At 50.0% G+C, this 12,411-nt stretch overlaps 1 protein-coding gene and 2 long non-coding RNA genes across 16 annotated transcripts; 2 read left to right on the top strand and 1 right to left on the bottom strand.

The window, feature by feature from the left end:
* Positions 1-601: 601 nt before the first annotated feature.
* Positions 602-10,234, bottom strand: LOC147373321 (uncharacterized). The gene is made up of 2 exons (XR_015164720.1): positions 10,023-10,234; positions 602-1,060 (listed from the first exon to the last, which is right to left on the bottom strand). It is a non-coding gene; the product is annotated as an uncharacterized LOC147373321 (long non-coding RNA).
* On the top strand, positions 7,908-10,650 carry CIMAP1B (ciliary microtubule associated protein 1B). 14 transcript variants are annotated; one of them, XM_086403517.1, is made up of 7 exons: positions 8,707-8,735; positions 9,114-9,254; positions 9,344-9,515; positions 9,819-9,923; positions 10,009-10,130; positions 10,237-10,377; positions 10,520-10,650. In XM_086403517.1, exons 2-7 carry the CDS (start codon positions 9,146-9,148, stop codon positions 10,591-10,593), a joined length of 723 nt encoding a protein of 240 aa, XP_086259643.1. In that variant the 5' UTR covers positions 8,707-8,735; positions 9,114-9,145; the 3' UTR covers positions 10,594-10,650. The 14 variants fall into 14 exon arrangements, with proteins under 14 accessions (XP_086259652.1, XP_086259651.1, XP_086259650.1 ...); XM_086403516.1 differs by having other exon boundaries at positions 10,237-10,413; XM_086403515.1 differs by having other exon boundaries at positions 9,344-9,547.
* Positions 10,651-10,829: 179 nt separating this feature from the next.
* Positions 10,830-12,119, top strand: LOC147373319 (uncharacterized). Its single transcript, XR_015164719.1, has 2 exons — positions 10,830-11,151; positions 11,416-12,119. It is a non-coding gene; the product is annotated as an uncharacterized LOC147373319 (long non-coding RNA).
* Positions 12,120-12,411: the final 292 nt, after the last annotated feature.

Here is a 12,411-nt window from a genome sequence, read left to right as displayed (position 1 = left end):
CGACCCCACGGACTGCGGCACGCAGTCCTCCCTGTCCTTCATTATCTCCCAGAGTTTGCTCAAACTCATGTCCATTGAGTTGGTGACGCCATCCATCTCATCTTCTGCTGCCCCTCTTACAAATGGTTAAAATAATAAATATTAACACACTGTCCCCAAACTGTCATTATTCTGCAGCACAGGCCAGCTGTCGATGTTCTGAAGACACCGTGTAAGGTCCCACCAGCGAGGGTGACCGGGAGCACTCATCATATTATATATTTGTAGGTTCCTCAAGAGGGACTAGGCGTGTCTAGTTTCTCCAAGAAACAACAAATGAACCAAAGACTGTCCAGGCCCAGGAACAGCCCTCACGAGTGTGCCTACCGAGAGCCAAGGCTGCCCACGCCGGTCCTGGCAGTAGGACACCAGCCTTGGCCGAGGCCTGCTGCCCCTCGACAGAAGGGCGCAGCTCAGGCAGGTCTGTCCTCTGGTAAGCCTCCTGAAGAGGAAAGCCACGTCTAGATCCATGATCAACTGAGGATTCCCTTTAAGAATCAATAGGCTAACTGTTAACATCAACAACAAATGTTTCATAAATAAACAAGTAACTAAGAAGAAATACTTGAGAAAAAAACAAAATCATTTTTTATTCGGAAGCACTGAGTTCAAAGCGGGAGAAGAGGAGGGTGCTTCCCATGACACTGATTAGAATGTTGAAGGCAGAACCCATTGTTGTTGCTCACTTGCTCAGTCGTGTCCGACTCTGTGACCCTGTGGACCGCAGCACGTCAGGCCTCCCTGTCCATCACCAACTCCCAGAGTTTACTCAAACTCTTGTCCATTGAGTTGGTGATGCCATCCAACCATCTCACCCTCTGTCGTCCCCTTCTCCTCCAGATTTCAGTCTTTCCCAGCATCAGGGTCTTTTCAAATGAGTCAGCTCTTCGCATCAGGTGACCAGAGTACTGGAGCTTCAGGGATGGAGCCTGGGCCTCCCACATCGCAGGCAGAGTCTTACCCATCTGAGCTGCCAGGGAAGCCCCTCTAGAAGTCATACCAGAAGCATTTGTTTTAAAATCTGTGACAAATAAGAACAAAGACAATTGAAGAGAAGCTAAATTTCCTCCTTGCCAAATATTACAAAAGATTTCACTGATGATAAACAAATCCTGAACAATTAGAGAAACTGAGCGATGGTGGTTGGCAGGGTTGGGAGAACAGAGCAGGTCCAGAGCGCCCTCCGGAGGTGTGTGTTTTGCATGGCATCCTCCAAAACCACAGGTTTAGAGAGGGACCTCAGAAATAGTGCTCAAACGTAACCTCAATGTATAAACTGTTTTTTTACTTTAAAAAAAATTCAGTTTACTTTTGATTGGGGGACAATTACTTTACAATATCACAGTTTCTGCCATAAACCAACATGAATCAGCCATAGGGCTACATACACGTCCTCCCTCTTAAAGCACCGGCCCACCTCCTTGCTCGTCCACCCGAGGCGCGCCGGGTTCCATGCGTCAGACTGCAGATTCCCACTGGCTGTCCATTTCACACATGGCAGTGTATGTTTCAACACTGCTCTCAAGTCATCCCACCCTCTCCCTTCCCCACTGTGACCGTCAGTCCGTTCCTCATGTCTGCATTGCCTTTGCCGCCCTGCAGATAGGATCATCAGTCCCATCTTTCTATTTCACATATGCGCATTACTGTACGATATCTGTTTATCTCTTTCTCACTTACTTCACTCTGTAAGTAGTCCTGCAATGAACACTGGGGTACACGTGTCTTTTTCAATTATGGTTTCCTGAGGGTGTATGCCCAGTAGTGGGATTGCTAGGTCATATGATAGTTTTATTCCTAGGTTTTTTTTAAAATTAATTTATTTTAATTGGAAGCTAATTACAATATTGTGGTGGTTTTACCATACGTCGATCGACATGAATCAGCCACAGGTGTACATGTGTCCCCCATCCTGAAGCCCCAGCCCTCTGGGTTGTCCCCGAGCACCAGCTTTGGGCGCCCTGCTTCATGCATCGAATTTGCACTGCTCGTCTGTTTCACATACGGTAATATACATGTTTCAATGCTATTCTCTCATGCTGCCCCACCCTCTCCCTCTCCCACAGAGTCCAAAAGTCTGTTCTTTACATCTGTGTCTCTTCTGCTGTCTTGCATATAGGGTCATCGTTACTGTCTTTCTAAATTCCATATATATGCGTTAGTATACTGTATTGGTGTTTCTCTTTCTGACTTACTTCACTCTGTATAATCGGCTCCAGTTTCATCCACCTCATTAGAATTGACTCAAATGTGTTCTTTTTTATAGCTGAGTAATATCCCATTGTGTATATGTACCACAACTTCCTTATCTATTCATCTGCTGATGGACATCTAGGTTGCTTCCACATCCTGGCTATTGTAAACAGTGCTGCCATGAATACTGGGGTACACGTGTCTCTTTCAGTTCTGGTTTCCTCGGTGTGCATGCCCAGCAGTGCAATTGCTGGGTCATATGGCAGTTACATTTCCAGTTTTTTTAAGGAATCTCCACACTGTTCTCCATAGTGGCTGTACTAGTTTGCATTCCCACCAACAGTGTAAGAGGGTTCCCTTTTCTCCACACCCTCTCCAACATTTATTGTTTGTAGACTTTTTGATGGCAGCCACTCTGACCGGTGTGAGATGGTACCTCACTGTGGTTTTGCTCTGCATTTCTCTGATCATGAGTAATGTTGAGCATCTTTTCATGTGTTTGTTAGCCATCTGTATGTCTTCTTGGGAGAAATGTCTGTTTAGTTCTTTGGCCCATTTTTTGATTGGGTTGTTTATTTTTCTGGTATTGAGCTGCATGAATTGCTTGTATATTTTGGAGATTAATTCTTTGTCAGTTGCTCCGTTGGCCATTATTTTCTCCCGTTCTGAAGGCTGCCTTTTCACCTTGCTTAGAGTTTCCTTCATTGTGAAAAACTTCTAATTAGATTCCATTTGTTATTTTTGTTTTTATTTCCATTACTTTGGGACGTGGATCATAGATAGGATCTTGCTGTGATTTATGTCAGAGTGTCCTGCCTGTATTTTCCTGTAAGAGTTTTATACCCACGCTGTCAATTTTTAAGGAGCTATTTAAGACTAGATTACAGCCATTAATAACTAAGGCTAGATTATGTCTGTTCATGTCCATTACTAGTCACACCTGTGATTCACTCGTGACAGTCAGCTGTGCCCAATGCCACTGGCTGGCATTGTCTAATAATCAGTGAAAATGGATTAATTAATTGAGAACATGGGTGAAGCTCAGCAGCCTAACAGCAACTTTAAAAACATGGGACTTAAAAAAAAAAAAAAACAAAAACGGGGCTTCCCCGGCGGCGCAGCGGTGAGGACCCCCTGCTCCCGCCGCGGGCGGCGCGGGCCCGGCCCAGGTCGCAGAGCTGAGAGCCCACATGCTGCCTCGTGTGGCCAGAAGCCCAGGTCCCACGTGGGACGTGAGATGGCAACAGGCGGTGCTCGGGGAGAGCTTGGCAGTGTCTTTAAAAACAAACCATCAGTAAAACAAAAAGAACAGAACTCTAACACCATACACAAAAATAAACTCAAAATGGATTAAAACCTTAAATGTTAGGCCAGATATTATAAAATTTTTAGACGAAAACATAGGGAGAACACTTTCTGACATAAATCGCATCAAGATCTTTTTTGATCCACCTCCTAGAATAATGAAAATAAAAACAAATGGGACCTAATTAAACATAAAACTTTTGCACACAAAGGAAACCATAAATAAAAAGAAAAGAAAACCCTCAGAATGGGAGAACATTTTTCAAATAAAGCAACCAACAATGGATTAATCTCCAAAATATACAAATAATTCATGGAGCTAAATAAAAAAAATAAAAAAAAAACAGTCCACAATCAAAAACTGGGCAGAGGATCTAAATAGACATTTCTCCAAAGAAGACATACAGATGGTTATAAAGCACTTGAAAAGACGCTCTGCTGCGGCTACTGCTAAGTCGCTTCAGTCGTGTCCGACTCTGTGCAACCCCAGAGACGGCAGCCCACCAGGCTTTTCCATCCATGGGATTTCCCAGGCAAGAGTACTGGAGTGGGTTGCCATTGCCTTCTCCAAAAAAGATGCTCAGTACCACTAATTATTAAAAAAATACAAATCAAAACTACAATGAGGCACCGCCTCACGCTGGCCATCACCAAAAAAATCTACAGACAATAAACGCTGGATCTTACACTGTTGGTGGGAATGCACACTAATACAGCCACTGTGCAGAACAGTACAGAGGTTCATTTAAAAACTGAAAATAGAACTACCATATGGACCAGCAATCCCACTCCTAGGCACAAATCCAGAGAAACGCAGAATTCAAAAAGGCACACACACCCCCGGGCTCGTTGCAGGACCACTCACAGCAGCCAGGACAGGAAGCAGCCCAAGCATCCATCAACAGAGGAGGGGATAGAGGAGACGTGGCACACAGACAGCAATGCAACGGAGGATCACTTAGCCATTAAAAAAGAACAAAATAATGCCATTTGCGACAACATGGAAAGACCTGGAGATTATCACACTGAGTGATAGAAAAATATCTATGATATTGATTGATATGAAAGAAAAATATCACATGATATTGATTATATGTGGAATCTTTAAAAAGGTTACCTATGAACTTACCTACAAAACCAAAAGTTACTGTACATACGTAGAAAATAAGCTTTCGGTTACTGGGTAGGGGGTAAGGCGGGAGGAATAAACTGGAAGACTGGGATTGCCACGCATGTGCTGAGTCACTCAGTCATGTTTGACTCTGCAACCCCATGGACTGTAGCCCCCTAGGCTCCTCTGTCCATGGGATTCTCCAGGCCAGAATACTGGAGTGGGTTGCCATGCCCTCCTCCAAGAGGTCTTCCCGACCCAGGGATGGTGCCTGAGTCTCTCATGCCTCCTACACTCTCCTGGGTTCTTTACCACTAGAGCCACCATATATATAAAATAGGGGATGAGTAAGAGCCCACTGCACGGCACAGGGAACTCTGCTCAGCACTCTGCAGTGGCCTACGTGGGAAAAGGCTCTTCCCCACAGAGGATGGATAAAAAACGGCTGCGTGTATTTGTACAACAGGTTCACTCTGCTGTACACCTGAAGCTAACACAGCATCATAAATTATACCCCAATACAACGTCTTTAAAAAATTAAAAAGACAGCATACTGCCTGGGAGAAAATATTTGCCAATAACATAACCAAGTGGGTAAAAGTTGCGCAGTCGTGTCCGACTCTTTGTGACCCCCCTGGCCTATACAGTCCGTGGAATTCTCCAGGCCAGAATACTGGAGGGGTAGCCTTTCCCTTCTCCAGGCTTCTTTCCAATCCAAGGATTGAACCCAGGTCTCCTGCATTGCAGGCAGATTCTTTACCACCTGAGCCATAGGGAAGGAATAAGGAATTCAGATCCAAAATATATAATCAGCTTGTACAATATCAAAAAAAATTTTTAATGGACAGGAAAATATTGAATCACTATGCTGTATACCTGAAGCTAATAAATATTGTAAATCAACTGTACTTCAATTTTTTAAAAAAGCAAAGAAAAAATTAGGAAAAATACGCAAAAGACCTGAAGAAATATTTTTCAAAATGATATACAGATGGCCAACAGGAACCTGAAAAGACACTCAACATCATACATCACCAGGGAAATGCAAATCAGATCCACAACATTACCTCACACCTGTCAGAATGACTCATCAAAAAGACAAGAAATGATAAGAGTGGGCGAGAATGTGGAGAAAAAGGAGCCCTCGCACACTACTGGTGGAATGTAAATTGGTGCTGCCAGTATGGGAAACAGTACAGTTTCCTCAAGAAATTAACAATAGAACATATGATGCAGAAGTTACACTTCGGAGTACCTCTCCGAAGGAAACAAAATAATTTATTTTAAAAATTTAAATTGAAGTATTATTGAAAAGTTTAGTGTGTCTCTTCAGGCTACACTTGTGGCCTCTCATCTTTTTTATCTGAGAGTTTAACTGTTTTCGTCAGCAGTCCCATTGCATCAGCCTCAAGAAACTGGCCTTTCTCAGCTTCTCAAGAACATGCAACAGAAACCCTGCAGCTTTTTAAAACAAAAGCCTCACAGCTACTCTTGGTTTTCTATCTGACTGATTGCTGGATTTTTGTTTAGGTTGACAGTTTATTAAATACACTATATTTGTACTTTATTTGGTAATTTTTTAAATCATTAATCATTCACACGTGGACTTAGTAAAAATGTACTTTATAGAAAACCATCTGCAAAACTAAAATAAAAATTAAAAAGCACATTTTGCCCATGTTACATAAGCTGCTCAAAATGTCAGAAATTACTTTAAGGTGATCGTGAAACGTAAGATGGCTTGATTTCATTAAATCTGCCAGCAGACCATGACTTCAGGAGTATTAATGTTGAAATGCGGATGCAAAAATGTCTATTAACTAAATTGTTTCCTAGTGTTTGAGAAACAGGACAAAACAAAGCACTATTTTTTCTTTACAGACAGACATTTCTGCAAATCCATTTTCTATACACTTTCTCTCCCACTCATAGAATTACTTGTGCAAACGGATGAGGCAAAAAAATTCCTTAAAATTTTTTTTAAAACCCTAGATCCTATTTACAAAACATGCAAAGGGAGAGTTTTAAGTAGGTGTTATGGCAGAACTGGCTAAAGGTAAATACAGTCAAGTCACAGAATATGCCTTTGCTTCTGCAAATATAAGTCGTTCTCCCCTCCTTTCTGGGAGAAACACACCTTCAAGGTATGGGCTGTAAAACATCACACAGTGCAAATACAAAGACGTTTACAAATTCTCTGTATTTCCAGCTCTTGAGACAATACTTTTTGAGAATTGAGCAGCAAAACCAGAGCCAGCTGGTGAGCAGCCAGAATACCACGGTGATTGGATACGTGGCCATCTCTCCTTGAGCAGCCTTTGCTCTCCGCTTCCAGAAGTTGTAGATCTATTTAGTTTATCTGTCATCTTAATGAAGCTGCACCTACAAGTTATGTCATCCAAAGTTCCTCCAGCCACTGTATCTATATTTGAAATGCACACATGACCTTGTCAAGATGAGGATCAGAAGTGGCGGCAGCAGACCCACGCAACACAGGTATGGAATCGGTTCTGACCAGCTGTCAATTTCGGCCAACAGCATTTTCTTTCTTTGGCTTCCCAGGTGGTGCTAGTGGTAAAGAACCTGCCTGCCAGTGCTGGAGATGTTTAAGAGATGTGGGTTCGATCCCTGGGTCAGAAAGATCTCTTGGAGAAGGGCATGGCAACCCACTCCATCTTGCCTGGAGAATCCCATGGACAGAGGAGCCTAATGGGCTACAGTCCATAGGTTCACAAAGAGTCAGACACGACTGAAGTCACTTATCACACACACATCACATTTTCTCTCATAAAGCGATCTCTTTTTAGCTTACCAACTGCACAGATTTCTGAGGGTTTGGAGGAGGTCTTTCTGAATTCAGAAAATACAGCTGTCTTTCACTTAGCATAAGCACCGGAGGCGGTGTTTTTAGTGCCAGAGGCTTAAAGGGAGATGACTGAATAAGGTGATGATCTGTTGGTCTTGACTGGAGTATCTTCCTGCCACAGCATTTCTCTCTGGTACCTGCATAATCACAGCAGCATTTGAAACTCCTTGAAATCCTTGTTTCAGGTCAGCGCTTGGTGGTGCTCCCTTTCATTTTTCCGGGACCCTCCCTCATTGACCAACACCTTCAACTAATTTCCGCCATCTCGGCAGCGGGAGAAGGGCAGACTGCCCCACTCACTGAATGTGCATCAGCCACTGCTTGCATTTTGGCATTATCTGCTTCTGTGCTTCATATTGAATCCTTTAATGTGCTTCAATACACATGTGCTGGACTTGGAGTCACTCTCATCCCCCTGGGCCCGCTCGAGGGTCCCCAGCAAGGGTCACAGCCCTCCAGCTCCCTCGGCACTCCTGGCTGCTAGCTTTCAAAGATAATTTGTTAATTTCTAAATATTTAACCACTTTTAAAAACATTTTATACTGTTTGCTTAGAATTGTTTTGAATTGTGACCAAATTGTGTGTCCCATTTTATCTATGTACTCACCTTGTACGGGCTCTTTTGGTAACTGAAGTATAGTTGATTCACAGAGCTGTGCCCGTCTCTGCTTTATAGCAAAGTGACTCAATTACACACATATATTCCTTTTTTTTTTTTTTACATTCTTTTCCATTACGGTTTAACACAGGATATTGAACATGGCTCCGTGGGCTATCTAAAAGGACCTTGTGTTTATCCATCCTATATATAATAGTTTATATCTACTAATTGTATGGCTTTTTTGTGGCCCAGTACATGACTGCTTTTGCATTCCACGCGTTTAAATAGAGGCGAAGTTCTCTCTACACACAGCAATTAAATTGAGCTTGATTTCTTTACTCTCGCACTTGTTTTTTGTCTGCAGACTTATTTCCGGAATGGGAGTACTGAAGCCTGGGGAACGGTTGTGGACCGAGTTCTGGTCCTTGGCCCAGCCTGCAGGACGCCTGCCGCTGCCATGGACTCCAAGGAGGAGAGGCTGGGGGCGGGGCCAGGTGGGGCGGTCAGTCCGGTTGCCAGGAGGCGCGACCCGGACACAATGGGGTCTGGGAGTTGGGCCCTGCAGCGGTGGGGATCCAGACACCCCACCTTGCCTTCCCAGCCAGGAGACACAGGAACAGGTCAGTGCATCCACTTCGGGGCCCCCTCGGGTAGCAGGTCCCCGCTCTCTCCCCCTCGCCCCGTTATCCTCCCCCAATGTTCCTAAAATATCTCAGTTCTCCGGAAGCCCTGGGAATTCCACTCCCGCAGTGCTGCGTCCAAAGTTGGCGCGCGCACATACACCCCTACTAAACTCATTTTGGGGCTGGGGGACGGGAGATGGCCTCGAAGCTGTCCTTGCCCCGCGCCACTCTGGAGCCAGGAAAGCTGCCGTTTGTTTCTCTGGTGTCTGGGATACGCGCGGGCCCCGCCCCGGAGTCAGGCGCATCTGGAGGGAACCGGGAGTGCGTCCCCGGAGTCCGGGCGGAGAGGCCTGGGCCGCCACCTTTTGTCCGCAGGTGTTGCCGGCCGCAAGCGCTCCCACCGCGCCATGGGCTCGGACGTCTGGGTCGGCCCGTGGCGGCCGCACCGGCCCCGCGGCCCCATCGGAGCCCTCTACAGAGGCCCGGGGCCCAAGTACAAGCTACCACCCAGCACCGGTACCAGCGGCGGGCCGGGGGCGGGGGGCCGGCGGGGGCTGCCCGGCAGGGGAGCGGCCGGCGCCTGGTGATGCTGGGGCACCCGGCAGGCTACATCATGCACGACCCGTCGCGGCCCCGCGCCCCGGCCTTCACCTTCGGCGCGCGCCTCCCGGCACAGCAGACATCCTGCGGCCCCGGGCCAGGCCACCTGGTGCCCGCTCGCATGACCGTGCGCGGCCTCGACAGCGCCCCCGCGTACTCCATCTTCGGCCGCCCGAGGCACGCGGCGCCCTTCCTCACTCCCGGACCGGGTCAGGAACCTGGGGCCCTGGCCTCCTGAACGCCTAGCCGCCTCCCCTCGGGAAACGCCCCCCCCCCCCCCCCGCCACGTCCCCCTTGAGCAGCCTAACATTCCAAATTCAGTCCCCCCATCCCTGCCGACTTCTGGACCTCAAAACAGCTCCAAGCCTCACCGGGCTTTGACAAATCGTGGCTCGGATTCCCCCTAATCCCTGGACTCCGGCGCGGGTCCCCACTAGGTCCCCAACCCAGTTCTGGCCCACGCCCCGGTCTGCCCCGCAGGCAGGTACTTCCCGGAGAGAGCCGGGAACGCGGCGTACCCCAGCGCGCCTCGGCACACCATCGCTCCCCGAAACTGGGGCCTCCGCCTGGAGTCACAAACCCCAGGTGAGCCCAAGAAGGCCCACCCTGCACGAGCAGTGGCGGGGACACCGGCTAGTCCGCAAAGACCCACCCTCGCTGGCCCCCGCAGGCCCCGGGACCTACACTATGCCCTCGCTCCTGGGCCCGCGCGTAGTCGGCAAAGTCTCGGCGCCGAATTACTCCATCTATGGCCGCAGCGCGGTGGGCAGCTTCTGCGAGGACCTCAGCAAGGTGGGGGGGGGGGGGGGGGGGCGCTGCCCGCAGGGGGCGGCGAGGGGTTGGCGGTCGGAGGGCCCGGAAGCTGGACACAGCGCCTCTCCTGCCCCACCCCACGCAGACACCCGGGCCCTGCGCCTACCACGCGGTGAACCCTGGGGTCTACAAGCCCCGGGCCCCCCAGTTCTCGATGCTGCCGCGGACTTCGTTCCCCCAAGGCAACACCCTGAATCCCGGCCCTGCAGCCTACAACGTGGACCAGGTCGTCTGCAGTTTCAGGGTCAAGGGTCGGAGGCGGGTAAAGGGGCTCGGGTCGGGATCGAGGGTCAGAGGGGCGAGCTTGGGGGCCGGGAGCCCAAGGCCTGCAGACAGCACTAGGCCAGCGACATCTCCTGGGTCCGCAGCACCGGAAGCCTCGCGGCTGGACCTTCGGGATCCGGCACTCGGACTACCTGGCCCCGATGATGACCGAGGCTGACGGTGACCCGCTGGGCGGGCGCTGCGCCGCAGATGTTTCTTAAAACCTCTGGAGCCAGCAGCGTGTCGGCCTCTTTGTGCTTGCGGCGGCGGGCGGGCGGAGTCCAGGCTCCCGCAGCCCCTCGCGATTGGTCAGGTCAGAAGTGCGTCAATCGTCCCGCCTCCCCGAGGCGGCGATTGGCCTAGAGCCCCGCACGTCGGGGGGCCCCGCCCCTCCGCGGCTCAGGCTCAGCCATCAGTCCCACGGCTCTCACCCGCCGCATGACCAGGCGGAACCGACTGGGATCCGAAAAGAACTGGCGAGGGCCACCGAACAGGACAGGGGTCCTGCCCGGGGTCAGGTTGTGAGGCCAAGACAGGGGTCCAGCTGAAGAGGGAACGGAAAATAAACTGTCCCGGTTCCTACTGCTGGGGTCCCAAGCCTAGGAGATGGAGAGGCGTACCCAACTCGGACACGGGACTCGGGACTGAGAGGCGGACACAGAAGAGAAGGGGACCGGGGTCGGGACACGTGCGCTTGGCATCAGCGACACGGACGCAGAGCAGCGACAGGTACCAGGTGTGTGTCGCAGCCCAGAGCAGTAGCAGCCCCAGTGACCCCAGGCCCCCTGGCCCCATCTGCCCCTCCCACGCCTGCTGACCAGTCCCGAGGGGGGAGCCAGAGGCCAAGCAGCTGCCGGGGCTGATCCACCTGAAGCAAGGAAACATAAAGGCTTCTCGTGTACTGTCCTGGACTAGGCACTCAGGGCGCACAAATCCGTGTGTGGGGAGGGGTGGCCACCCCACGACACAGAGGTCAAGCCCAGAAATTTCCTGCCCCCAGGGATGCTGCAGAGCCCCACCACTATCCCTGACACTGAGGATAACCGATTGCTGTCGGAACACCCCCTCGTGCTGCCTCCACCACCTTACTACCCATGCCTACGGGGCATGCTCTTGGCCATCTGGTGGAGACTGTGGTGCTGACCCCGGCTCTGGCCAAGTCTGGGCAGCAGCTGGCATGGCCAGAAGCCTGGTGCCAATAGCCTGGGGACGAATGCCCTGAGGGCAGAGTCCTGGCACTTGCCCTGGCTGGCTGTGGCTGCAAGGTTAGAGGAAACTTCCTCTCCAGGCCAGAACCTCTGACCTCAAAGAGGCAAGCAACCACCAGCAGGTCCTGACCTAAGCCTGGCCCAGACAGAGCCCCCAAAAGCAGGACCCAGGCTCCTCACTCCCCAGGACAGAACCTGAATCTCCCTTCACGTCAGCCCCCAATAACAGGGCCAAGATATCCAGCTTCTCCTTCAGTTCCCCAGACCGGACTCCCGAGAGAAGAGTTGGGTACTCCTCCCTCCAGCCCCCAGACTTGTGACCCCAGCATTAGGCACCAGGACAGTTTATTTTCCATTCCCTCTTCAGCTGGACACCCACTACACTGCTCAGTTCAGCTTCAGTTCAGTCGCTCAGTCGTGTCCAACTCTTGTGACCCCATGGACTGCAGCACACCAAGCTTCCCTGTCCATCACCAAGTCCCGAAGCTTACTCAAACTCGTGTCCATCGAGTCCGTGATGCTGTCCAACCATCTCATCCTCTGTCGTCCCCTTTTCCTCTCGCCTTCAACCTTTCCCAGCATCAGGGTCTTTTCCAATGAGTCAGTTCTTCGCATCAGGTGGCCAAAGTATTGGAGCTTCAGCTTCATCAGTCCTTCCAATGAATATTCAGGACTGATTTCCTTTAGGATGGACTGGTTGGATCCCCTAGCTGTCTAAGGGACTCTCAAGAGTCATCTCCAACACCACAGCTCAAAAGCATCCATTCTTCAGTGCTCAGCTTTCTTTA

Source organism: Bos grunniens, chromosome 5 (genome assembly GCF_055505025.1).
Source record: "Bos grunniens cultivar Pamir isolate PY7600 chromosome 5, Bosgru_T2T1.0, whole genome shotgun sequence".
Taxonomy (NCBI): domain Eukaryota; kingdom Metazoa; phylum Chordata; class Mammalia; order Artiodactyla; family Bovidae; genus Bos; species Bos grunniens.
The sequence above is the reverse complement of the archived record's forward strand: the minus strand, read 5'-3'. Positions and strand labels throughout refer to the sequence as shown.

What these genes read in the sequence shown, in the direction of transcription:
- CIMAP1B (XM_086403512.1), top strand. Translation starts at nt 8,935, where the DNA reads ATGGCCTCGAAGCTGTCCTTGCCCCGCGCCACTCTGGAGCCAGGAAAG. An exon ending in CTTCCTCACTCCCGGACCGG is followed by an intron (nt 9,548 to 9,818) that starts GTCAGGAACCTG and finishes TCTGCCCCGCAG; the next exon opens with GCAGGTACTTCCCGGAGAGA. An exon ending in CCTGGAGTCACAAACCCCAG is followed by an intron (nt 9,924 to 10,008) that starts GTGAGCCCAAGA and finishes TGGCCCCCGCAG; the next exon opens with GCCCCGGGACCTACACTATG.